Below are 27,203 nucleotides of genomic sequence, written 5' to 3'. Positions count from 1 at the left end.
ATTCTTATTTTCTTGATTTAAATATTTGCATGAGAATATAGTATTAGTTGGGTTGTTAGCCATCAAAAAACTTTTATCCCAAATTTGGTCACAATTTGTTGGCACATTTTTCTTTTTTACATAAATGATTTGTTCAAAAGAGCACAGTATAACTGTTACCATATGGCACAGAAGCTTCCCTACAACAGAAGCTTCCCTACATGAAAGACTTGCTAACATTATTGAGGTTTTGATGTGGGTGAGAAACAAATGGAGGTTGTCTAGTTTGTCAATGGTTGTTCATAGCTACAAGTGAATAGGTGCTTTTCAAATGGTCATGTACTCTGCCTACGTGTTCAAAAAGAAGGAGAAAGGTGTGCTTGCGAATAAATCTAGATCTGCACTAGGGACAGTGTAAAGGTTAGGAATTGTGATATGGTGACTCATATAAATTAAGTACCCTGGAAATACTCAGTATATCTATTGTGAAACTGCTTAGGTGATCTGTCTTTCACAGTTGTCATGAAGAGTACATTCTAAGGAGAAAAATCTGTGAGGGTCGTGCTAACGTACCCAGCCCGGTGGTTCTCACTCACCTCTTTCCAATCATTAATCCCTTTCATATGACATATCAAAACATCTAAGAGTTCATGCTCAGCACTCAAGCAGTTTGTAAGTCTGGTAGCCCACTAGGTTCAAAAGTCTTTAGAAAGTAGTTTGTTGTATGTTTTCTAATCCTTGCACATATCATAGGAACCAACTTGAGCCACCAACTATCTGTTATATACCACATTTGTCACCACTGGTGTCCAGAAGAACTCTGAAGCCTCTTCAAGCTAGAGGGTACCCTGATTATCCTTGTGCAGGTGTTGTAAAAACATTGGGCAGTACTAGCTTCTAAGCCACCCTTTTACGGAATCTACAGTACAAATACTTTCATCTATGCTGGTTCAAGTACTCATTCCCTTTATTCTTTTTTAATTTTTTTTTTAATATTTTATTTTTATTTATTTGACAAAGAGATATGGGGGGCAGGGAGAGAGAGAGAATGAGAGAGAGAGAGAGAGAGAGAGAGAGAGAGAGAGTGTGTGTGTGTGTGTGTGTGTGTGTGTGTGTGTGTGACTGGGCATACCAGAGCCTCCAGACACTGCAAATGAACTCAAGATGCATGGTCCACCTTGTGCATCTGACTGACGTGGGTCCTGGGGCATCGAACCTGGGTCCTTTGGTTTTGCAAGAAAATGCCTTAACTGCTAAACCATTCCCCCAGCCTTTCTTCCCTTTATTTTTGCTTACAAAATTATCTTATAATTCTTACCAAGTCCTACTTAAGCAACAAAGCAACAGTATAGTTATTTTCAGATTTGGGGAAATAGGAAATATCTTCCAGTGTTTGAGCAAGCTCATACCTGAAAATTACCTTGGTTCCACATGGCATGATTTGATGTGTATAGACTGTAACATTCCCACTGCCACTATACTTTTGATGTGGGAAAGTGTACAAACCTTCTCACAGGGTTTGTACTAGGCATTCAGGCATCAATAATCTCCTTTCTCAAAGTGTTGTCTAAGTCTTTCAAGTTCTACCAGTGCTTGTTCCAGCAGGGTTATGTCAAATCAGTAAACACTGCTTTTGAAACCTTATTTGGAAGCTTTAATTAATGTATGTGGAAGGTTAAACATATAGTTTACATTTGAGCTCTGTACATCTGATTTTAAAATGTAAAGGAAATGAATAGCAATTTTTTGTATTCTAAATCATCATCATTGTCCATTAGAAACAAAACCAACTACAGAGGAGAGAAATATCTTTTTCATCAATAAGGCAAATTAAGAGACAGACAGAGGGAGAGCTACAGAGAGAAATCTACTTGGTATGATCTTGCCCAGAGAACTTGTCAGCCTTTGCTATTCTGTAGAATTAAGTTCACTTAGATTTAGGACATTCTGTTCTAGCACTTCCCTGGGTTTTCCCACAATGTCATGTTTTTTTCTCAACTTGCTACTTTCCATATCTTAGTAGAATAGTATATATGCATATATATTTTCAAACTCATGCTCTCTCTGCATACATACATGCATGGATGCAAGCATGTATCTCCTTGTGCCTTCATTATGACAGAAATATATTACTTTATTCCTATGCTATTTTTAAAGTTATAGAAGCGAAAATACTCAAATAAGACTAAAGTTTACTTTTTTTTTATAACTCTGCCCACAATTGTACCCTAAATCTAGAGCTGGCCTAAAACCCAAAAGTCTCTCAACTGTGCATTATGCAAAAGTTTAAAAACATTTCATTGAGATTTGTGGGCTTTACAGATAGCTGTGATGTAGCTTGCAACCATGAACAGCTTGTTATATTAGGGTAAGCCTTAACTAGAGGTATTGAAGAGGGTAGCTATTCATACTGTAGCTCAGTCAACACTGACCACAACCACATAACCAGCAACTAAGGCTTCTGGATAGGCAGCCTTGATATCACAGGGCCAGACTTTTTGAGTACAAGCAATGGAAATGACTTCATGGACCATTTGTAAAATTTACTGCATTTGCCTTAAGTTGTACTACTGTTACTAATTTCAGTGACTTTGGTTGAGGTTATTAATTGGGAATAGCTTTGTAATTTCCTCCCATTGGTGCAAGCAACTCTCTTCATAGTACTTTGCAGAAGATCTGACAGATATTAGAGGAAAACTAGAGATGACTGTAATAAGGACTCATGTTGTTGTTATCTTTGCTTAAAAAAAAAAAATTTCATGTCATTTCCATTGAGGGAATAAAAGGGGAGAAAAAGAATAAGAGAAATCAGGACTTGCCTGTAGGCACCAACATGCTTCCTGAACTTTTTGAAAGTGTGACACGTCATGAAGATTCAAAATCTCAAGCATTTTACTTCCATTGAGGAAAATACAGAATAAATTATCCAAGGAAGTCTTAAATCCATTCGTTGAACTACAGGACAATCAATATAAATACACCACAGAATTTTTGTCCAGTCCACTGCACTATCCTTCATGAGTAAGCAATTCTTAAATGTGTGCTTCCTGAACAAAAGAAGTTATGAGACTTATTTTAAAATTAATATTTTAAATAAATATTTTCAAATAATGGCCAAATTAAGCTGGGTGTGGTGGTGCATGCCTTTAATACCAGCACTCGGGAGGCAGGTAGGAGGATCACCATGAGTTCGAGGCCACCCTGAGACTACCTAGTGAACTCCAGGTCAGCCTGAGTTAGAGTGAGACCCTACCTTAAATAACAAAAGCAAAAACAAACAAAAAAAATGACCAAATTGAAGCTAATACTTGTGTGTGTAAACCCAATATATGACATCTGAAGTTGTTCACAGTGGCTGGAGACCTTGCTGTGCCCATTCTATCTCTCTCTCTCTCTATCTGCCTCCTTCTCTCTCACTCTCTCTCAAATAAATAAATAAAATAAATTATTTTAAAAATAAACTGTATTATATGCCTTATTTAACACTGGTAAACAAGTGTCAAGGAGCAACAGAGCCTTATCTCTGCTGTTAGGCATGCTTAACTCAGGAACTTTTGTGCCTCACTCTCACTGGTCACCAAAGCTCTAACAAGTCAAAGGCTAAGGATTCATTGTCTCAACAATTTAAGAATGAATCTCATGGAGCATGAAGGATGAGTTGTAAAGGAGAAAACTCCTGAAAACTTACAGAAAGGAAGCACATTTAGAGAAAAAGCTTAAATTAAGTTTGTTGAGAAGTGAAAGAAAAAAAAACTCTATACATGAGCAGAGAAAATAATGAACAGGTTACCAATGAGTGCCTTTGTCTAAGGATTTTATAAGGCTTTACAGCTAGGGAAGTAAGTTAATATCTAAAATGAGTAAACTAAGATATGGAGAAGTGTAGGTTCTACTACTATAATAAACTGTCTCAATCTAGGTAATATATTCATTTCTCACATTTCCGGAGCCTAGGAAGTACCAGATCAAGGTGATGGCAGGTTCCAGATTTGCTGAGGGCCTTGGCTCTCTTCCTCTAAAATAGTGTTTGGATGTTTGGATGTAGCTATTCCCTCCAGAAGGGAGGAGGACCATGACCTTGGTAGGAGGGTTGGAAGACAGCTGGTAAATCTAATCCTTCAAGTTCTTTTATAAGGACCCTAATCTAATGCATGAGGATTTGTGATTAACTCACTTCCTAAGAGATCCACTTTTTTTTTTTATTTGTTCCTTAAACAATTAGCATTGTTCTTTTTTTTTTTTTTAAATTTAATTTATTAGTTTTCTTTTCAGTAAATACAGGCAGTTTGGTACCATTATTTAGGCTCATCTGTGATCTACCCCCTCCCATTAGACCCTCCTTATTATTGAAAATGGGTCGTGCATTGTGGAGTTAGCCCCCAGTTATTAGTATGATAAATGTCTCTGAAAATCATGACCCAACATGTAACTCTGACATTCTTTCCGCCCCCTCTTCCGCAAGATTTCCCTAGGCCATGTTGGGTTCATTTTTGGTCTGCTTCAGTGCTGAGGTGTTGGGGGCCTCTGAGGCTCTGGCTCTCTGATTTGGTAGGAGTTGATTTTTCTCTGCGTTGATCTCCTTCCCCTTTGTGCTGGTATCCAGTTCACAGGAAAACATCACCCTTGCTTATTTCGCCAGTTGTCCTTAGTTTCAGTTGGGCCCCTTCTGAGGTATGTTGGGGCAGCTCTCTTCTTAGGATCTGCATCTATCTGGAAAAGAGAAGCAGATTCTCCAACGGAGAGTGAGTTAGCACCCAGAAAATTGAGATAACACTTACTTTTTTGATAGACAGTTTGATAGGTGTAGGCCCTCTTATACCCCGTGATTGATGGTAGCTTGATATTGTAGAGTGGGCTTGTGTTTGGGTATGGTTCTGACTTGTTTCCCAGCTCCAGCTAAGGGTCTAGTACCACTTAGTGGATCAGTTAGCCAAATCAAGAGCAATTGATTCCTCACCATGGCTGTGTACCACTATTGCACTTGTATGGGTATCACATCCGGTTAATTGTTGCTACTTAGGTTAAACAATGTGTTGCTTGGACAGATCTTGGTCACTTCCCCCAGTCGCCTATGTAGCGCCTTCTGGCACTAGACACGCTGACTGTCTGGGGACTGACTCTCTCCTGGCTTCCAGCCATGTCATTCCATTTTACGTGTCAGCTGCGTATGGAGTCTTCAGCAATAGGGTCTTACCACTGGCCTTTGGTGGGTCATCAATTACTCTGACAGAAGTCTGTCATTGTTTTGGGAAACCTTGTAGGTTTCTTTGATCAAAAGCTCATTGTGGATTGTAGGCCCAAGCTGGAAGTGGGGGTTACAGGTCAGTGTCCACTAAGAAATTGAGGAAAAAGATAACTAATATACAAGAGTTAGAGAGAAGAGAGATAGAGGGGAGAGGGGGAGAGGGAGGGAGGGAAGATGTAGGAGATTTAGGTCAGTCTTGATCCTACCCTCTCCAGTGTCTTGTGGTTCAGGTGTTTCCTGTAAGGGACTAGTGAAGGTTCAGTCATTTGGTCTGTCTTTTAGGAAGTAGAATTTGAGATCCACTTTTTAATATCACATGTTCTACCATGTTTCCAATATAACTTGGGAGGGCACATTCAGACCATTTTTATCTAATTGGAAAGGGTATATATTTCAATTGTTTTAATATTTTATTTACTTATATGATAGAGAGAAAGAGAGAGATTGGGCATATCAGGAATTCTAGCCACTGCACACAAACTACAGACACATGTTCCTCCTTGTTCATCTGCCTTACATGGGTACTGGGGAAAAATGAAACCTGAGTCCTTTGGCTTTGAAGGCAAGCATCTTAACTGCTCAGCCATCTCTCAAATTCCTATTTCAAATTTTGACACAAATATTTGCATTTACTTCTCTTAATGAGTAATAGCCATTATTCATCTCAAGAACCTATTAAAGCATCCTGGGTTTTTCTTGTTTCCGAAATACACATTCAGGCAAGTAACTGTATTTGAGTCAATAAACCATATCTACATAACCATATCTATATATGTAGATGTGGCTTATTAACAGTACATACCTCCTAGTAGAAGGGTTAAATAAATTTTAATTTAAGCTTTTTCTCTAAAGGCACAAAAAGCCTTTAGAAAAGTGCCTGTCTCAAAGAAAATGGCAAATAAATAATGGGAATGATTATTGTGTTATAAATTTCACTATTACTGTAGATAGGACCATTTTTCCTTAGAATGTCTTTTGGATATTGTCTATGGAATAAACACCAATATTCAAATGAGAAAACTGCATATGTTCGGAGTACTTTGTGGGGAGAAAAAATATTAGCACTTGACAAATGAAAGCCAGACCTGTAATAGCATTGCAAATTTCAACAGGGTATACAGTATGTTCTTTTAGATGGAAATTCAAAATATATCATCTAGTGTTTGATTTGCATAATAAGAACAGCTCAAGAAATCCAAGTGTAAATAATATAGGTGATCTTACAACCACTAGATTGTATGTGAGATAGGGAATTTAGCATCTTTAAAGTGAGAAAGCAGTTTACAAGAAATCACCACCTCAAAGATAAATATAATTTAAAATACAAAGAGATAAAGACTTGAAACCACTGATATTCCTTTGTGATGTTGATTCACCATTTGTCACTATACCAGTAGCTTCCTTTTCAGTCCTATCCCTGCCTCTTTCCCCCACTTCAGCTTCTACCAAATCACTGAGAACTCCTGTTTATACACATTAATATGTTCAATTTCACTTAACTGCCTGCCCACACTGTAAAATATCTTTATTTTATTTCAGGCCTTATCTAGAAACCAGGTGAATACTCAATAGATAAAAACAAGTCAATATTTTTTTAAAGACAAGTAAAATAAGCTAATGTAATCTCCCCAACATTCTTTAATAGAATATGTATTGTGATAAATATAGATGTTCCACAGGTGGCACTGCCATGAAAGAAATGTTGCCCCATTAAAGTGTACTTTTGATGATCGCCATATGTTTTTCTTTCTTGCTTTTTTTTTTTTTTCCTCCTGTACCACCTCAATAAACATTCTTTCCTTCTTCCTGGGCCATGTTCTTCCAGGGGAGAATATGTGGGCTTCTAGTACACAGTTTACTTACTTAGCTCATGAATTCTACTTAAAGTACTTAAGGAACTTTGTGTGATTATAACCTTATGTTTCAGATTATAACTTCATGTTTCTGTAAACCCCATCCAATTGTTGGTTGAGTTGAGCTCATGTACTGTGTTCAATATGTCAGTCTTTGATTCAGGCAGACAGCATAGTTCCTTTTGCATTTTGGTCACACTTCTCAAATTAATCATTTACAAATGTGACACAGTTTAATCCTTTTATTTCAGTTTTATAAACATAAAAGCATCTCTTTTTGAGGGGCAATGAAGAGACATACTTTTATAGCTTAATTTACCTTAAATAACAAGCAAGAGGAGATTTTATCCTTTGAAATTTTTGCTAGTTTTCACAAATTCAGTCTTAATAAAGGCCATCTAATTACAGCTGTTTGGATGGCATCTTAACAAGAATGTGTTGTAGAGGCATATTATTTATTACCCAATTCCTACCTCAGCCAATAATCTAAAAAAAACATAAAAAGGTTTTTTTGTTTTGTTTTTTTGAGGTAGAGTCTCACTCTAGCCCAGGCTGACCTGGAATTCACTGTGTAGTCTCAGGGTGGCCTGGAAATCATGGTAATCCTCCTCCTACATCTTCCTCCCCAGTGCTGGGATTAAAGGCATACACCACTATGCCTGGCATAGAAAAGGCATTTTTAAATGATGGCTGGTTGTATTGTGGTCTGTGTGTGTCTGTGTGTTTTTCTAGTTTAAACTTTTTCTCAAAAAGCTAATCAAAGATTAAATTAAAAAGCCTTAGAAATGAGTGTCATGTTTTATGTATATCATTTCAGTTTTTGAATTTTTATCTTTAGTAATATATGTGTAGGTACATCATAATAATTAAGCTGAACTTCATTATTCTGAGGGTGTCAGGAATTTGAGATGCCTGTGTTGGTATGGAACAATTAACAGATGGATAGTGACTGCTGAGAAGTTGTAAAGCAAAGAATGTTGTCTGTCTTGTCAGTTGTTTCAATATAGACTTTGAAAAGGTGGCTCCAGAATTCGAATTCTTTTTCACTAGTATTTCAACATGACTGGGATATTTCGTTTGCTTATTACAGTAATGAGGCATTTTATGAATCTGAAATGTATTCATTCATTTGACTCCCAGAGGGCTGACTTGAGGATGTTATGGTGGTCATATTCATGTCAGTGATGAAGACACTAAAGGTCTATTTTTTTTTTTTTTTATATAGACATGCTCCTACAGGGATACCCCAAGATAGAATCTGACTGTCACTGCTTGCGGAAGTATTCTTTCTATGTAATTCTGAAATGTGGTTAAGATATTCAACATTAGCCCAACGACTGCTTTATTTGCAGGCAACATTCTACCTAACAAGAAAGGAGGTCCTTCTAGCACACAGATCGATAGTTTCCCCAGGATGTATAGCTTATCATGCTGAGCATTCCAAGACAACGTATCCTCAACTCTTTTCCTGTACACATTGTCAGAGGGCTCCCACCTCCACATGGAGGGCTATAGAAGACCAGCAAAGGAAGGCACCAAATAATGAGAAGGTGCACATTGTGTTCACATGCACTGTGACTGTCAACTGTTCTCCCATTAGCCCACTGTGGTGATGAGCTGTCATGGCCACAAAGCAGTCCATTCTCCTGAAAACCTTGCTGTGCATTCAAAAGACATAAGGAGGGTAATGTGCCAAATTGCAGCTACAACAGAGAATAGTGTGACATTCCTTCATAGCAAGAAATATCTGTTTTATCTGATGTATTGCAAAGAAAATCCTTCATTTCATCAATTCTGGTGCAAACACAGTGGCTGCTATTGTACAAGGGAAGGGAAAAGAATGCCTATATATTTCTGAATTAAATTGATTTACTTATAACCTATCAATGCTCCTTTTTTTTCCTATTTTGGGGGACATTTTTGGTTTAACTAGTGTCAGCAATTTAGCTTTTTTTCTGCATAATGAGTTGTAAAAGTTGAAATATATGGCTGGAGAGATGGTTAGCAGTTAAGATGCTTACCTGTGAAAGCTAATGACCCCTGTTCAGTTCCTCTATAACCATGTAAAACCATATGCACAAAGTGGCATGTGCATCTAGAGTCCACTCGCAGTGGGTTAGAGGCCCTAATGGGCCTATTCTCTCCCTCTCCCTCTCCCTCTCCCTCTCCCTCTCCCTCTCCCTCTCCCTCTCCCTCTCCCTCTCCCTCTCCCTCTCCCTCTCCCTCTCCCTCTCCCTCTCCCTCTCCCTCTCCCTCTCCCTCTCCCTCTCCCTCTCCCTCTCCCTCTCCCTCTCCCTCTCCCTCTCCCTCTCCCTCTCCCTCTCCCTCTCCCTCTCCCTCTCCCTCTCCCTCTCCCTCTCCCTCTCCCTCTCCCTCTCCCTCTCCCTCTCCCTCTCCCTCTCCCTCTCCCTCTCCCTCTCCCTCTCCCTCTCCCTCTCCCTCTCCCTCTCCCTCTCCCTCTCCCTCTCCCTCTCCCTCTCCCTCTCCCTCTCCCTCTCCCTCTCCCTCCTGGTGGCACAAACCTTTAATCCTAGACCTCAAGCAGGAGGCCCAGGTAGGAGAATAGCTGTGAGTTAGAAGTTAGCCTTAGACTACATAGGTAATCTGATTGCCAAATTGATGGGATTAGAATCACCATGAAAGCAAATCTTCTGAAATGCCTTCTAGATTAGGTTGGTTAAGGTGGGAAACCTCTCTAACTGTGGATGGCATTATCCCATTCATTCCTGCGTCCTGAACTGAAAGAAAAGGAAAAAAATATAAAGAGGTGAAACGTGGCTGAGAAGCAGCCTTTATTTCTCTCTGCTTCCTAACTGTGGATGCCATGTGACCAGCCACGTCACACTACTGCCACCCTTCCTTCTTTGCAGTGACAGACTATGACTGAGCTAGAATAAACGCCTTCCTTCAGGTGCTTCAGTCTGGTATATGTCATAGCAGCAAGAAAAGTAACTAACAAATGTACTATTTTTGGTGTTGGTTTTTCATGTAACATAAGGTAGAAAGGTTTATTATAGACCTTTGTTAATTGCAAGTATTCTTTTAACAAGAGATACCTTTTTGTGTCAAATTAAATTTGAAGAAAAAATTCAACCCATAGCAATTTGAGCAGTGTGTGAATGTTCAAGACCCCTGACCTAAATGTACCTCCTCAAATTAATGGAAGTTTTCTTTTATCTCTTCCATGCCAGAATAGCATACACAGACATTATAATCCTTGACGTTGCAAAATGCTTTCAAGGTTTTAAAGCATCCCTTAGAGGCTCAGAACTATAGTCTAGCATTCAGGAAGGGGGCTAAGGAAGAAGGGTTACCAGGAGTTCAAAGCCAGCCTGGGGCCACAGAGTGAGTTCCAGATCAGCCTGGGCTAGAGTGAGACCTACCTTGAAAAATAAAAAAATAAAAAAAAAAAAGAAAGAAAGAAAGAAAGAAAGAAAGAAAAAAAATAACTGCATCCTCAGTAATTAGATGTTCACTTCAGATATTCTTTCAAATCAAATACCTTCCTGTTTTATGGGATTTCTTCTTCTTGTGTTAATATTCAAACACATGCAGATACAGGGTAGAGCCCTCTTTTCCTAATCTCATGCTTGCAGGAAGAAGAGGGTCAGTGTGCTGCCACCCCCTCCCATAATGCACTTGAGCTCATATTTATATTCCCAAACCTTCACAACTGTTAGGAAAATGGTAGAATCTAGAGTCTATGCCGAGGCTTATTTTTCCACTTTAAACTGTAACTAGAGATTTCCGGCAAATAAAATGAGAGCCTAAATACCCATTCCTTATGCTTGAATGAATGTTTCTGAAGAACACAGAAGCACAGCTCTGCCAAGCCTTTATACCTCTCTGTTAGTTTTAAACCCTTGCCTTTATAGTGTCAGGTGTAGTTAGCTAAAGCTCAGACTCAGGCCTGAGGTGACAGTAATCTAAGTGCTATAAGAAAAAATAGTCCATTAACTGATGAAATGCACTCCAACACAAGAATCAAATAGATGAGCATAGTGTCCAGGTAAAAGGCTAGTCCCAGTTTCCTCTTGCTTAAACCACAGTGAAATTATTGGAACTACTGATATTCACTACTAGTTATGGGAAGGTTACTTACTGGAGAATACAAATGAAATGATACACAAGATATCTTAACATCCCACTCATTTGTATAGAAGCAGTAAAACCATGGGAAAATGCAAGTTGCAGATGTAAGCAGTTCTTGAACAATGATGCTTTAAAAAAACAAACAAACAAACAAACAAAAAAAAACAGCTGATTTCCAAATGGTTCTGACTTAGATCCAATCTGTGTCCCAAGATGTTTGCCTATGTCTAGCCCAATGCTAGGAACAACTGTCCTGTTCATGTTGTTTTCATAACTCCTCTCTCAACCAAAAACAAACAAAAGCAAAAATTACAAAAAACATACATCAAGCACTGTTACTCAAGTACTGAAAGATCTCTTTGATTCCAAGAAATAAAAACATTTGAAGTTAGATGAATTCAATGAATTCTCACACACTACTCTTGGGTTAGTAGTACACAATAATTACTGTTATAATACCAGGTGCAAATCATTTTCTGGAAAAAAAAACAGGAAATTAAAAATAAATAGATAAAATATGCATTCCTTGAAGAAAATCAACCCCCAAAAGTGAAAAAAAGTTGTAGACTTAGTCTCCCAGCAAACACATCCTAATCAAGAGTCTCTGGAGAAGTATTTCATGGAATAAAACATTTGGAAAGCCAGCATATTATTTTCATAGGGTTGGTTGGAAAATAGTTCTAAATATGTCACATTTGAAAACTGATGTCTCATTAGTTGCCACGACCTGCTATCTAACTTTAGTTTCCAATCTGGAGTTAATATTTTTAGGAGGTGTAGCAGACAGCTTCAGACTCGCTGAGATGAACTTCCAGACCAGACACAGTTATAAAGGAGAGGATTTAGGAAGTTCCATAATGGCAGAAGCTGGCCTGCCTTCACAGGTCCAAGCAGAGAGAGAGAGAAAAGCACAAGCCAAAAGCCACACAGTACAACACACTTTAGGAACTCCAGCTAGGCACACTTTGGATATCTTTATATTAAAATCTCAAATAAACCACCACACCTTAAGATCCACCCAGTGACACTGCCTCCAACCAGGTGGCTACAGATGCAAACTGCAAACTAATAAAACACTGAATATATTGGGGTCCATCTATTCAAACTACCACAAGAGGACAAGATATTTCCCTGTCTGAACTCTTTTCTCATTTGTTTTTGTGCATAGCTTGAGAAGTGGTATGTATTAATCTAGGATTGAGTAGCCATTGGTACTTCCAGAGAACATCACATCTCTGCCTCCATCTTCAAGGTTGGGAGAGAGAACTTGTTTGTTCTGTCTCTCTACCAAAGTGCATACAGGATTTTATCAGAAATGCTTTCATTCTGGGTATTATGTCCTTGTAGATAAATGTCCAAATGCAAGAGAATCTTCACCCTAATAATATATCAAGTTCTAAATTCTTCATGTATCTAGTGGTACAGTATTTATCTTAGGTGACTGTTAATCTTCAAGTAGAATTTTTTTTTTTTTTTTTGGTTTTTCGAGGTAGGGTCTCACTCTGGTCCAGGCTGACCTGGAATTAACTCTGTAGTCTCAGGGTGGCCTTGAACTCACGGTGATCCTCCTACCTCTGCCTCCCGAGTGCTGGGATTAAAGGCGTGCGCCACCACGCCCAGCTCAAGTAGAATTTTTTTATGCTTATCTCTCTGAAGTAAATTATAATTAAGTGGTAACCCATTCTCCCCCCACATAGATACAATAGTCCCTAGTTCATTAGATAATGAGTGGTCAAATGCATTTTTTCAGGCACATTTGTTATTTTTAATAAGGGACAAATGGCATCATGCCCAGTTGATACATTTTTCTGACTACTTAACTCAAATTTCTTCATTGTGATTTTCTTGGGGAGGGGGATCTGTGTATTGCTAGCTGAGTGATGCCCTTGCCCAGAATCTGTTTGATCAATTCTAAAGTGTTAGTAATTGCTAAATTAAAATATTGAAGAGGTGTGCACTTCCAAGTGGCTGAAATCTGAGGGCCTAGTTTAGGCTATCCTTTGAATCATATAATTTGGTGCTGAAGAACAATGGGATCTTTATCAATGAAGGGCTTCCAGAACCTCAACCATTTCCTGAATAGCTACAATACATGAATTATCTTCCAACCAACTAAGTTTTTCAGTTTTTCTCAAAGGGCTTTGAAGCCTGTTTTGGTGGCTTTCCATATCCATGTGTTCATGTTCAGGTACAGGCACTTCCATCTGACCTTTATTACTCTTCTTGGGAGGGACAGTTTTGCAAGTTAAATCAGAAAAATGTAACCAAAACCATTGCAAGTGTCAGTCAGTGAAATATAATACTTTTTATCTTGGGAGTATATGTTCCAATTTCAATAAAATAAATATTTGTCCATTGTTCCAGTACATATATTTCCCCAGGGTTAGAAGGGACCATGCACAAATACTGGTGTGTTTTTTCATAACATGCTTGTATATCATAATGTATTCGCACACCTCTCCAAAGTCTGGCAAGTAACTTGTTATCACTGAGAAACTTACTTCCTCTTTGATTCTGATTATTTGAATGCCATGGTAGTAGAGACAAAACCCACTGCCATTGCAGCTTCAGGATTGGGTTTGAGGATCCCAACAGCAAAAATTTAAATTCTTCAGTTGCTTCTGGGTATCCCTCATCCTCAACTCCTAGTTTTTCCTTTGCTGCAATAATGTGAATTCCTGTTTACATGGAATAGCCTTTTTTTTTTTAAGTGAATCTAGTCAATGCCCTTAGAAGAATCTCACATTTGATTCTATTTCTAATAAGGTATTGTGTTAAAGGAGAACTTAACTTTAAAACAGACTATCTGAAACAAAGTGTAGCTCTGCTATTTTATGAAATATTAAAATGGGCAAAATATCCATTCCTCTTTTCAGGAGGGTTACCAAAGACAAGAAAGGTGGGGAGGAAAAAGAAATGGAGTTGTTAACAAACATTCAGTAAGCAAGTTAAGTACTAATTAAGTATATCGTAGCCTGCAGTGGATGGTCATATGCAGGGATGCCAAAGGCATCCTGAGGACTGGGAACCTTAGGACAGACCTGGGAGGAGGCTGATGAGGTTAGCAAAATATAGAGCTTTGTAGGCCATGAGGCTAAGATTTGAATTTTAGGGCTGGGGAGATGGCTTAGCAGTTACAGCACTTGCCAGCAAAGACAAAGGACCTTGGTTCCACTCCTCAGGACCCACGTAAGCAAAGGGTACAAGGTGGTGCATGCATCTGGAGTTTGTTTACAGTAACTGGAGGCCCTGGAACACCTACTGTCTCCCTCCCTCCCTCCCTCCCTCCCTCTCTCTCTCTCTCTCTCTCTCTCTCTCTCTCTCTCTCTCTCTCTCTCTCTGTGTGTGTGTCTTTCTCTTGCTTTCTCAAATAAATAAATAAATAAATAAATAATTTTTTTAAGTTCATTTTTTTAAAAAAAGTAAAAAAAAAAGATTTTATTTGAAAACCACTGTTGGGTTTGCAATACTTACAATTTCTCAGATATGTTTTTGGAAATTGTTCTTATACTAGCTCAGGGCAAGCTACAGAGGACAAAAAATAATTTAAGATAAGTAGTAGTCATTAGTCAAAAACCCAGGAGAGGTTTGTAGTATATATAAACTACCTTTTCCTGGTAGAAGAGGGAAGGCAGAACTTACAAAAGAAAGCAATTCTGTGGTCCAACTGTTGTACTTTTGATGATATTTTCATATTACAAAGATGCTGAACCATGAATGTTGCATTTTTAACAAAATAGTACCTATTTTTTAAATTGTTTGAAGACAAGTCCTGTAGCATGATATGGAATAATGATGGCATAACACTGCCATCAGGTCTGAGCTATTCTTTCTCCTCTTGTGATATCTGCCTGAATGAATAATGTCCTTATTTTCCAGGCATCCCAGGAAGTGATTATGTGAATGCCAACTACATAGATGGCTATAGGAAACAAAATGCCTATATTGCAACACAAGGATCTCTTCCTGAAACATTTGGAGACTTTTGGAGAATGATATGGGAGCAACGGAGTGCCACCATTGTTATGATGACAAAACTAGAAGAAAGATCCAGGGTAGGAATGAGTGTACATGCCTTCCATATCTTCTCCATGCTGCATATTTCATTCTGTTCAGAAACTACCTTTCTGTAATGTTTCACCTTTTTCACAGCTCTGATTAAGCCATTCTTTGCAAATCTTCTAGAAGTGGTTGGGAGTGATGACACATGCCTCTAATTCAAGCACTTGGGAAAAGGAGGCTAATTAAGGACAGCTCATGCTACATAGATGGATCCTATCTCAAAAAAAACAAAAACAACAACAAAAAAACATAGTAAAAAATATTAAAAACCTAAGCCTTCTTAGAAATGAAACTCTCACATGTTAAGAGGGCTGTAATTACTAAGAGAAAAAAAATCAAACATAGCATTTAATGACATAGACAAGTTGTTTAGCGAAAATAAATATTAGTTTCACCCTCCTCCACATGAACAAGAGCCTACAATCTTTCAAGACAATTCCACCAATTTGTGCTTCTCACATTTTCACCTTTACCTTTTTCATATCTGCAGTATTAGATCTAAATTCTTTAGGAGAAAAAACTCTTACTTAAATTATTCAAATTAACATAAATGAATTCAGGGCAGCCAGAAAGATGATGTGGCTTAACATATGGCTGAGAAAACATGTATATGTATAGAGGGCATTTTCCTAATTTAGACTTGTCCAAAATGAATAAATTTTAATATCAAATCAATGCTTGGTAAGGCACAAGAAGGAAGTCTTTTTCACTATGTGGGTCCAATCGTAGGATGCATGGTGCCTTAGTTAACTACTATTTATTTGACAAACTTAAACACAGTAATATGCTGTATTCTTCACTAAATGGGCAAAATTCATAGCTATATAATAAAAATCAGTCTTTATCCTTTGAAACTAAACAAAGAGGTCTCAGCAAACTTCAAATATTATCACTGAAAGGTGGGAGGATGTTCAAGGTGGAGTCTTAAAACAGCAGGCGAAAGGTCTGTTCTATGTCTCCAAGGATACTAAGAAGCCAAAGACAGCCCAGTTCCCTATGTAATGTGGCAGATGAAATTCTTGACATGTTCTAGAGTCTGTACATGACAATTCCCCTTGACCTATCTCTGTAAACGAAACAAGAGTTTGAAGTTGCCCAGGTGATTCATAAGGAAAAGCTCATGCTGAGGAAAACATTAAAAGTATACAGCTGGTTCAACAAACCTAAAAGCAATGCAATATTTTCAAACGTCTGAATTTCATAGAAAATGTGAAGTAACATATGAAATGATTTTATATAAAAATGTCTGTGACTTTGAAAATAGATATTTATTTTTACATGCAAACCCCAATCAAAGGACATATATTTGTACTCAGAGTAATCTCTGTGGAGTAAGCACTCTATTTAAAAACAACTCCAGACTCAAATGAGCCTTGGATACAAGCTACTAATGCTAACAAATTCTAAATGATATTAAGTACTCTGACATTCCATTAAAACCATGTAATGAGTTGGGTAAATAGGTCAGCAGATAGAGTGCTTGCCGAGCATGCACAAAGCCTTAGGTTCAATCACTGGCACTGCATAAACCTACTGTGATGGTGCACAGCTGTAATCCCAGCACTTGGGACATGGAGGCAAGAAGATCAGAAATTCAAGATCAGCTTCATAGCAAGTTTGAGAACAGCCTGGGCTACATGAGACCATCTCTCAAAAAAAAAAAAAAAAAACTTGCTGAGATAATTGCTTAAATAATCTGTTTCCCATTTGAGTAAATTAGGACCCGCAAAATTATAGATCACACAAGGTCATTCAGTGAGCAAGACCAAGATTGGAGTTAGGAACTAAAGATCGATGTCCACGTTTGAGAACACACATGCTTCCTAGTCAGGCTGAACTACCTGTGACCATCCAGTGAGGCTGAGACAGCTGAAGTACTTTATTACAGCATGCATGTCAATCCCCCTACCCAGTCTGTTCCTCCTGGAAACAGCAGCTGGTAACAAGCCGTCATTTGCAAAGCTGTTTTCAGTAAAACACACATTTTATCTTGACACTGCAGGCCTTCATTAAACTATGCACAGAAACTTGTTTTGAAATAACCAAATGAAATTCTGCCCCCTTTTCTCCCTAATTGCTTCTAATAATAAAGTTAGTTCTAACTGGCACGGCTGCCACTGCAACATCTGATGGTAATGAGCAGTTCTTGGCGGAAAGCATTGCGACTTAAATACCTGCAGTTTATCTTTCTGTTGCAGGCTACCTTTCTTCCCCCTCAGACGGAGGAACTTATTTGGAAGTTACTAAATGAACCTTTGTTTGCTCCCTTCATTAATTACACTTTCTTCTGTGAGCTGAGTTTCTCCTTTGTTAAATGGCCTAAGGAGGCCAATTAAAATGCTGTCTTGTGATTTTTATTCTGTGGTGGTTCAACCTATACCCAAGCTTGTGATGACCTGGATTAGTCAGTAGCCAGTTGGGGTGTCCCAAGAACCATCAATCTCACAATATAAATAAGTCCTGACCCCTGATCCCCAAAGCCCTTTTTTCCTTACTCTGGAACACTGGGAAGGAGGTTCAAATGCTATTGGCAGTTTGACAAGGCAGTGATGCCTCAGATGATCGCATTTGTCCTTCCATCTTCCTCCTATTTCACCCTTTCCCTGTCCAGTTGTTCTTTCATATAAACTAGTGAGAAGACAAGGAATAAATTTCTGGACTCTCAAACAAGAGCTTGGTTTGAATTTCACTATTAAAAGCAATGTTATAAGTAGTGGTTAGTTGTTATTGAAATATATAGCTCTGTACTTTAGGAATGTTGTGGGTTCTGTGGGCTGACCTGAGAGCTCAAGGGAATTCTCAGTTCCCAGCAGCAGATTCAAAGCAGATATTGAATGAGTTTGTCTCTGCCTGCCTATGAAAGAAACTGCTTGCAGGCTCCTTCCTAAAGAGGTGGTATTTATTGTTTAAACAGATTATCTCCCCAATAGGCCAATGCCTTAACTTTTCATTATTTAGATTAAGCTTGGGTTCTCAAAATAGTGTTCAACCCTATGTTATATGAAGGGACATATACGTGTATCTCTATGGGCATTAACAAAATCTGGCAGGGAAGCAGGACACTGCCTTGGGCTGCATGAGGAGTTACCTCACCCTTTACTAGGAATCTCCATTGTGTAAAATGAGAAAAAAATATCAGAGCTGGGTGTGGTGGCAGATGCCTTTAATCCTAGCACTAAGGAAGCTAAGGTAGGAGGATCTCTGTGTTAGAGGTCAGCCTGGGGCTAGAGTGAAACCTTACCTTGAACCTCTCAAGCCCCCCAAAAGAAAAAGAATTTCAGAACACATTATAGTTGTGCTCAATTAAGCAACATATTTATTATATTTAAGAATAGGCAGGTGTTAATAGAAAGTCATGCAGAGATAGATTGAGACATACCCAAGTGGGGGGCTAATAAACCTCAAAATGTTAGGTTGGAAATATGCCTAAGCAGTTTAGACACTGCTTACAAAGCCTAAAGGCCCTGGTTTGATTCAGTACCAATGTAAAAACAGATGCAGAGTTGGCATATGCATCTGAAGTTTGTTTGTGGTGGCAGGAGGCCTTGGTGTTCTCTCTCTCTCTCTCTCTCTCTCTCTCTCTCTCTCTCTCTTCTCTCTCTCTCTCTCTCTCTCTCTCTCTCTCTCTGTGTGTGTGTGTGTGTGTGTGTGTGTGTGTGTGTGTGTGTGTGTCTGTCTGTCTGTCTGTCTGTTTCAAAGCAAATAAAACAATTTAAAACCTGAAGGTGTACCCCCAGTGATCCATCTTCTCCAGCAAGGTGCCACCTACCAAGTTGCTATCATCTAGAGATCAAGCATTCAGAACACACAAGTTTATGGGGGATGACTGATTCAAACTATCACAGTAACGCTTCCTCAATTAAAATAATACACCTTACTGGGGTTGTAAACATGGTATGTATATTCAGTTCCCAACTATACTAATTACTTTTCTCCTTGCTTGTGACCAAATGCCTGGCAAGAAACAATTTAAGGAAGGAAAGGTTTTTTGGGCTTTAGCTCCAGGGTATAACTTCCATCATTGTGGGGAAAACATGGCAGCCAAAGCAGGAAAAAATCTTGTTTCAGTCATGAAGGAGACAGAAAACAGAAAGTGGGATGGGCTACAAAATATCAAGGTCTACCCACAGTGACAAAGTTCCTGCATTGAGACTATGCTTTCACCAGCCTCTCAACCAGCACCACCTGCTGCGTACCAACTACTCAAAAACCTGAGCATAAAGGAAACTTTTCACATTCAAACCATGCCACCAAACCTGAAAATGAAAGCAGTCCATAAACATTTCAGATGATTTCCCCTAGGATATGAAAAGAAACAAAAATAATAAAAATAATAACCATCATTCCACAGGATACAGGTTTGAAAGTAAAGTATGGTTGCTGTTTAAAACATATAGGTCCTTTAGAACTGCTGCAGTGTGCTGTGCAATGTAAGACACTATGAGCAGTTGCATCCCACACTTTCCATCTGAACTGCCAAAGCCTCTCAAGTTCTGCATGGTGTATTGATTCTGTAGCAACATTCTCAGGCCCTAGAATGTGTTCTCTAATTGTTTCCGTATCTCATAACATGCCAACAATCACATGGAAGAAAATATTGGAAAAACTGAAGTACTGGTAGGAGATTAAAATCTATGCAGCTGGGATTTCCACCCCAAGGATGTTATTTGTGGGTTACTGACCACATAGTTGGCAGCCTTACTTGAAGAATTATAGTCTTTAAGGTAGGATTTTCTAAGGTAATTCCTGGCTAGGGAAAACTCCATTATTTATTGAATGATATTCCTCTCTTTTGCTTTTCCCTTTTTCTTTCTGCTTTTGTTTCATCCTCTTCTACTTTCTCTGCTATTTTGAGGTACAGAAGTTAAGGATTGGAGAAGCCTCATGCCTTCCAAATTCAAGAAAAGCCTTAATGAGCATTGCAAATGAAATAGCTGTGAAGAGATTTACAGGATGTCTGTCTTTCCCTTGGCCTTAGAAGCTCATCTTTGCTCATTGCTGATAGCTGAGATGGTTGCAGCTTATATTGTCTTTCAAGCCTATACACACTGAACTCACAGCTCTTAAATCAAAGAGAATAAGAGATCATTTATTCTGGGGCAAAATGAGGTTTTCCCAAGTTCTGTGTTCCATCATATGAACAATTTCATAAAGTTATTATAGATACATAGCAAAAGTAAAACATAAACCAAAGCATTTTTCAAATACAATAGTGGAAATGTCATTATCATTAGAGCGTACATCAGATAGGCAGGTCACAGAAAAAGGGGGAACCTCTGCCATTCTCTTTAGATGTTATGAGATGACATTCATAGCCTGTGGGTTGGTGGAAGCTGGTGGTCTGTTAGTATATTCCAAAAAGGATTTACCTGAGCACCTGATAGTCACAAAGATGTTAGGTTGAACACAGAAGTAGGCAACAAAAGGTTTATTAAGAGGGGGGAGATAGCCCAAGGTAATTTCATTCTGGAGTGATCCTGCAACAATCCATCTCTCATGATCACAGAAGTTCTATCAGTCCATTCAGCCTTACTTGAAATAGATGCAGTCTTTCTTAGGAACTTGAATTCACAAGCCTTGTACTGAGAATTAATTGACTTGAGCTCTTTTGGGGGGTGGGAGTCAATGCTATAAATATTTGGAATATGGAGAAATTTTGACATCCCATAAGTGAGATATGAGTTGAATGCTGCAAACCATCACTAGTAGTTGTACATCCATTACTAGAGCAGAACAAATATTTCTCCACTATACAATATGCAGAGAATAGAAAAAATCTCCAGGCAGCTGAATTTTTCAGTGTGTGCTAATGAATGGAGGTTGTAAGCTGTCAACACCCTGGAGACTGGTGGTATTTCACTTTGTCAATAGTTCCAGGCATTAGAATACCAAGGCTTGACCTTTGGCCAATGGAACAGCTCTGACCTAATGACCACTTACTCCTCTTGTCCTTGAATGCCACCTTTGTAAATGTCCTCCAAGAATCAGGATGAGATGGAAACATGTTCTTATTTTGCTCTGTGGCTACAAGGACAATTTTGAGTAAGAAAGAGCAAAAAGAAGACTCTGGTCAAAGATCATCTTTGTCTAGAAAATAAAACCTGATGTTGTTTTCAAATAGTAAGGTTCTTTGGGGTTAAAACTTGACAGGATTACGTTGAAGATTATAAATGACAGAGTTACTGTTTTCATTGTCATTATTGGTTTTGGAAAGCCAGCCATGGCCAGTGGCAGACTAATTCTTGGCCTCTCTGGTCTGTCAAGGTTCAGTAAGTTTAATGGAGAGCAAATGCTTTTCAAATGCCAAGTCTGTGTCCTCTTCCAAATAGAACTGGAAATGCTGAAGGCCTTGAACGGTTTCTTTCTCAAAGTGTAGCATAAACCCTTTCTTATCTAAGGCAACAAAAACTGCTTTTTCCTTAAGGAACTCTGGAAAAAGCAGTGTAAACATTGCTGTTAGACTCCACATGATATATGGAACTGTTTTGAAAGTGGTGGATACTTATGTAAATAGGACACTGGCAGCCAAAAGAATGATGTTCATGTTGGCAACATAAAGGATAGTTGAGTCCTTATCTAGCAAGTTCCACACTCTTGGTTTTCTCACCTTAGCAGACAGTGTCAGATAAAAGAGATAGAATCCCACCATTGTCTTCCTGTCAGTTAGCTTCCTGGATTTTCTACCTCCTCCCCCTTCCCTATCTCTTGCACTTGGACTCTGGCTCAAAATGTTCTAATTGAAGCTAATGAGAGGCATCCTAACATATGGAATAGTCTGGGCTGGAGTCAAAGATGCCACTGTACTTTTGATGATTGAGCAAACCTCTTTCTGTCCCCCTCATTCACTTCACATTATTCTCAGGCTAAATTAGTTCATGTGTATGGTTTTATAAATTGTCATTTCATGTCTCTTCTGTCCAGTGCTTAAGGTTCAGTTTTCTTTCTCCGTTATCTATCAGCAGAATTCAGTTGATGTGCAGTAAGTGTAGGTGTACTGAATTTATACACCTGTAAAATGCTATCTATATTGGCTGGTCTACAGAAGGTATCTTTGCATTGAAATACTAAGTCACCTGATGCTGCTGCTTGATAATAGTGATATGGGAATATAGCCCGACCTTGCTTAGCTGCTGAGATCAGACATGATCAGGCATGCTAGGTGTGGCATAACCATAGAGTTCTGGTGTGTCAAATATTACTGACTGCCACAGTTTTTCTTTGACTGTTATATCTCTTACCATGGGTGGGCTTCTCAAAGTGCCCTGTGGTGAATGTGTTATATATCACTGATGCTAGCACTCTTTGGAGATATTGTTTCATTTTCAGTTTGAATTGTGATGGTTTGTCATGCTAAATATTCTTTATTATTAAATTGAAAAGAGTTTTGTGTTTAGACAGCTTTAGGCACTTCAAATGTAAGACAACCAGGGAAGAATATAGTTGATTATAAAGTTGACTACATCTGTTGGGTACCTACAGTGTGCCTAGCACATCTATGATGGACCACATAGGAATGAAGATGACCTAGAACAAGAACACTTCTGCAAAGCACAGTGAGAAGTCCTACTATAACAACTCCTACACTTGTAGGCAGGCAGATATTAGCAGGCAAAGAGGTCATCAAAGATAGGCATGGGGCTGGAGAGATGGCTTAGTGGTTAAGCGCTTGCCTGTGAAGCCTAAGGACCCCGGTTCGAGGCTCGGTTCCCCAGGTCCCATGTTAGCCAGATGCACAAGGGGGCGCACACGTCTGGAATTCGTTTGCAGAGGCTGAAAGCCCTGGCATGCCCATTCTCTCTCTCTCCCTCTGTCTTTCTCTCTGTGTCTGTCGCTCTCAAATAAATAAATAAATAATTAAAAAAAAAAAAGATAGTCATGAACTCCTGTTTTCCTGGTAACAATAGAAAAGGAAACATCATCGCCACCCATAGGATTTAATATACCATATGAAAGGGTAGAGGTATTTCCTCCTGACCAGAACAACCAAGTCCTGTGGGCCTTGGTGGAGATCAAGTTACCTCCCTTAAGAGTAAATCTAACAAAGTGTGTCAATCACTTAACAGGTAAGGTGTCAACCCTTACCTAATACATGCTCGAGAAATGGAAAGGATAGCCATCCTCTTAATTTAAAAAAATGTGGGGCTGGAGAGATGGCTTAGTGGTTAAGCGCTTGCCTGTGAAGCCTAAGGACCCCACTTCGAGGCTCGGTTCCCCAGGTCCCACGTTAGCCAGATGCACAAGGGGGCGCACACGTCTGGAGTTCGTTTGCAGAGGCTGGAAGCCCTGGCGCGCCCATTCTCTCTCTCCCTCTATCTGTCTTTCTGTGTCTGTCTCTCTCAAATAAATAAATAAATAAAAATTAAAAAAAATATATACTATATCCCACAGAAGGCCATCCGTTGGTCTGCAGACCCTCACTGAGGAGCCTGCCCACCTTTCTGATTTCTAATTCAGAAAGTGTAACTTCTTCTCTCCTTTACCTCTCTTTGGATGCAGACCAAAATCCTAAGCATACATGCCCTGGCACTTTAGGGATTTTTCACCTTTTTCTAAACAAATCTCCTTTGCTTTACTCTTCATTTCTGTGCCTGATTTTTCATGGTTGCAAATCTACAACACTACCATATGTGTCCAGTTATATTTTATTCTGAATGTACTTTCACAGCTTTGTGGGTTTTTTTTTAGTTTTTTTTCTTTACATATTTGTTTATTTTTTTGGTGGGGTGGGGAGAGAATGGGTATGCCAGGGCCTCTAGCCACTGCAAACTAACTCCAGACACATGCACCACCATGTGTATCTGGCTTATATGTGTAATGGGAAGTTGAAACTAGGTCCTTAGGCTTCACAGGCAAGTGTCTTAACTGCTAAGCCATGTCTCCAGCCCTATGGGGATGTTTCATTATTGTTTAGGAGAAAAAAACAGAAAAGGAAAGTTGTAAATCTTGGTAGCAGCTACCAGTAACAGGAAGATGGGTAAGAAAAAAAAGAGCCATGATTTTTGAGCAAGACAGAGGTCTGTAAGTGGCTGGATGGGGTGGGGTTGAGGGTGATTCTTAGAGAAGGAGGAGGAATATCCAGAGTATCAAAAGCATGCTTAGTATTGTGTCCAGTATCCAAAGAAGAGACAGGAGTAAAAGGAAAAATTATGCTTTTTGAGGTAAAACTCAAAAAAGCTGAAGGAATTAGTAGTAATGGTCTGTAAGCAACTGTATCTCAGTAAGAGGATAGTTATTCCTATTATCTCTTTAATATGCCTGTCAGCAAATCAGCTTTCATGAGGGGTGGTCTTATATCGAGGTGATTGTCAGGCTCATATGGATTAATTTATGGGAAAAAGCAACAAACATTTCTATTATAATATTTTTATAATATTCTGAGCAATTTAGAATGCCATGTTCCCACTCAAAGTTAAAGAGAGAATGCACATCTTTCTCTCTTTCTTTCTTTTTTGAGGAGGGTTTTTCTCTAGCTCAGAATGACCAGGGATTCACTATGTTATCTCAAGGTGGCCTTGAACTCACAGCAATTCTCCTACCTCTGCCTCCCAAGTGCTGGGATTAAAGGTGTGCATCACCAAGCTCAATTTCATTCATTTTTTAAAATTTCATTTATAATTTGCAGTAATATATGTAATGTAACTTGGTCATAATCTCCTTCCATTACTTACTTTTTACCCATTTTGTATGGTTTCCCCCATTATCCTTCCACTAAACTCCTTCTTCTTTCCAACTAGCTACTCTTCTATTTTGATGACACTTTCTCTCTTCTTGCCTCTTTCTTTTTAGCCCTCCTCCATCATCCATGACATACATAGAAGATGGCATTCCAAAGCATCCCTCACCATGCACTGGTTCTTCCATTCTTTAAAAAAATTTTTTTTGAAATGGGGGTCTCACTCTAGCCCAGGCTTGTCTGAAATTTATTCTATATTCCCAGGCTAGCCTTGACCTCACAGTTATCCTCCTATTCTTGCTTCCCAGTGCTGGTATTAAAGGTGTGCACCCCCATGCCTGGCTCCCTTTTATATTTTTATGTCATCAATTATACATTTTTTGGCACTTAGAGTCATCTGAGTGTAGATTGACTACTAGACAGTAGTTTATTTCATGATTCTAAAGACTAATGGAGGGCTGGAGAGATGGCTTAGCGGTTAAGCACTTGCCTGTGAAGCCTAAAAACCCCAGTTCGAGGCTCGGTTCCCCAGGTCCCACGTTAGCCAGATGCACAAGGGGGCGCACGCGTCTGGAGTTCATTTGCAGAGGCTGGAAGCCCTGGTGTGCCCATTCTCTCTCTCTCCCTCTATCTGTCTTTCTCTCTGTGTCTGTCACTCTCAAATAAATAAATAAATAAAAATTAAAGACTAATGGAATCACAAAGATTATAATAGTTATAACTCATTTCCGCTATAAAAATCCTAGAGTTATAATTGCTCTAAGCTATTTGGCAAAGGTGTAATCTGATATGACTTGGGTCTGTTGTGCAGGTTTTGTAAAGCCAATAATGCATTCGCAGATTTATCAGGCACATGCATAGAGAATGCCCATGGAGAACACTTAGTCCCAGTAATGTGGCAAAATAGATGCATCAATAGCTGATGTTGAGTTTTCATCTTGAGTATAAGAAGAAACAAAGCATTGTCCAGCACCAAAGACTTGAAGGAGAAGCAAACAGTGCATATGTTACTTATCTGTTCATTTGATGTCATTGGAAGCCTATGTATGTATAGACTTTCTCAAGACTCGATGAGAGGTGTTTCTGGGGAGGGTCTTCTTTTTAAGGTGTAACTCAACAGTGATGGATCCAGCTGACAATTCCCAGGACTTTGATGCCTATAGGAGAAGTTAAAATCATGGACAAAAGGCCTTTCCAAATATGGCCTCCACTGTATGTTTTAACTTACATTGGTTTTTCTAGTTGACAAGGAGGCTTATATTGTTGTCCTGTTGAGCTGGGAAAGTTCTATACATTGAATCTAGAAGCAAATTGGATTAAATAACTGGCTTAACCTTCTATTAGTAGATCTAAATATTTTAAAAAACATCACCCATGAAGCACCTCAAAATGGCTTGGGCCAAGAGCTGAAGATAAGGTCATCAAAGTGGCATTTATGGATTTTGAAGCTGAAGTCTGTTAAGGCTTGAGAAAGTCATAACAGTCTTTTAATCTGATGATATCTAGGTTAGCTGTGATTGTCTTAAACTGCATGCCAGTAGCCATATGTGGGGGTTAGTGGGTGACCATAGGCCAAACACATTGATTTTCCCTTTTAAATTCTAGTCTAGCTTATTTTGTTATAAATTATTGCTGAAAATTATTTCAATGTGGATGCACTTTCCTGATGTGTGTATAAAGTCATCTAGGTGGCCATACAAAGAATTTAATACATTTTATCAAGCCATCAATTTAATTTTAATGTTTGTTATAAAAATGATACAGTGAATTTATTCCATAGCATAAATTTAACGTTATTCCATGCATTTTTTATAATGATAGAAAAACTGAAACCTTAACATAAACTTGTTGACTTGTGTAGCAGTTGCCTTCTCTTATCTGGGACAAAACACCCAACGAGAAACAGCTTCTGGAAGGAAAAGGTTTATTTTAGGTTTACAGTTTCGAGGGAAAGTTTTCATCATGGTGGAGAAAACATGGACAAGAAGGCAGATGGGTCATTTCATCTCCACATAAAGCAAAGGGAAATCCTCTGAGTGAGACAGCTCTCATTACTCACTAGGGTGGAATACTCAACTCCAAAGCCCACTCCCAGCAAACACCTCCTCCAGCAAGGCTCCACCTTGCAAAGGTACTACCATCTGGGAACCAAGTAGAAGCATTAATGATGAGTACCTGAGAATATAGGGGATATTTTACATTCAAACCACCAAAACTCCATAATAGCAAAAATAAGCAACTTTCCCAAATTCAACCCTAAGTCTAAATAGTTTTCTTCTATTCAATTCCCAAGTACAGT

General features: G+C 38.8%; 1 protein-coding gene across 50 annotated transcripts in view; it reads left to right on the top strand.

The window, feature by feature from the left end:
• The window catches only part of Ptprd (protein tyrosine phosphatase receptor type D), a 2,343,620-nt gene that overhangs the window by 2,243,339 nt on the left and 73,078 nt on the right, over positions 1 to 27,203 (top strand). For all 50 annotated transcript variants that reach the window (XM_045148487.1, XM_045148550.1, XM_045148541.1 and 47 more), the window contains one exon: positions 15,049 to 15,224. In XM_045148487.1, coding sequence (XP_045004422.1) covers positions 15,049 to 15,224 — 176 coding nt within the window. The remainder of the gene's footprint in view (positions 1 to 15,048; positions 15,225 to 27,203) is intronic.

Source organism: Jaculus jaculus, chromosome 1 (assembly GCF_020740685.1).
Source record: "Jaculus jaculus isolate mJacJac1 chromosome 1, mJacJac1.mat.Y.cur, whole genome shotgun sequence".
NCBI classification, from domain to species: domain Eukaryota; kingdom Metazoa; phylum Chordata; class Mammalia; order Rodentia; family Dipodidae; genus Jaculus; species Jaculus jaculus.
This window is presented reverse-complemented; position numbering and strand designations above follow the sequence as displayed.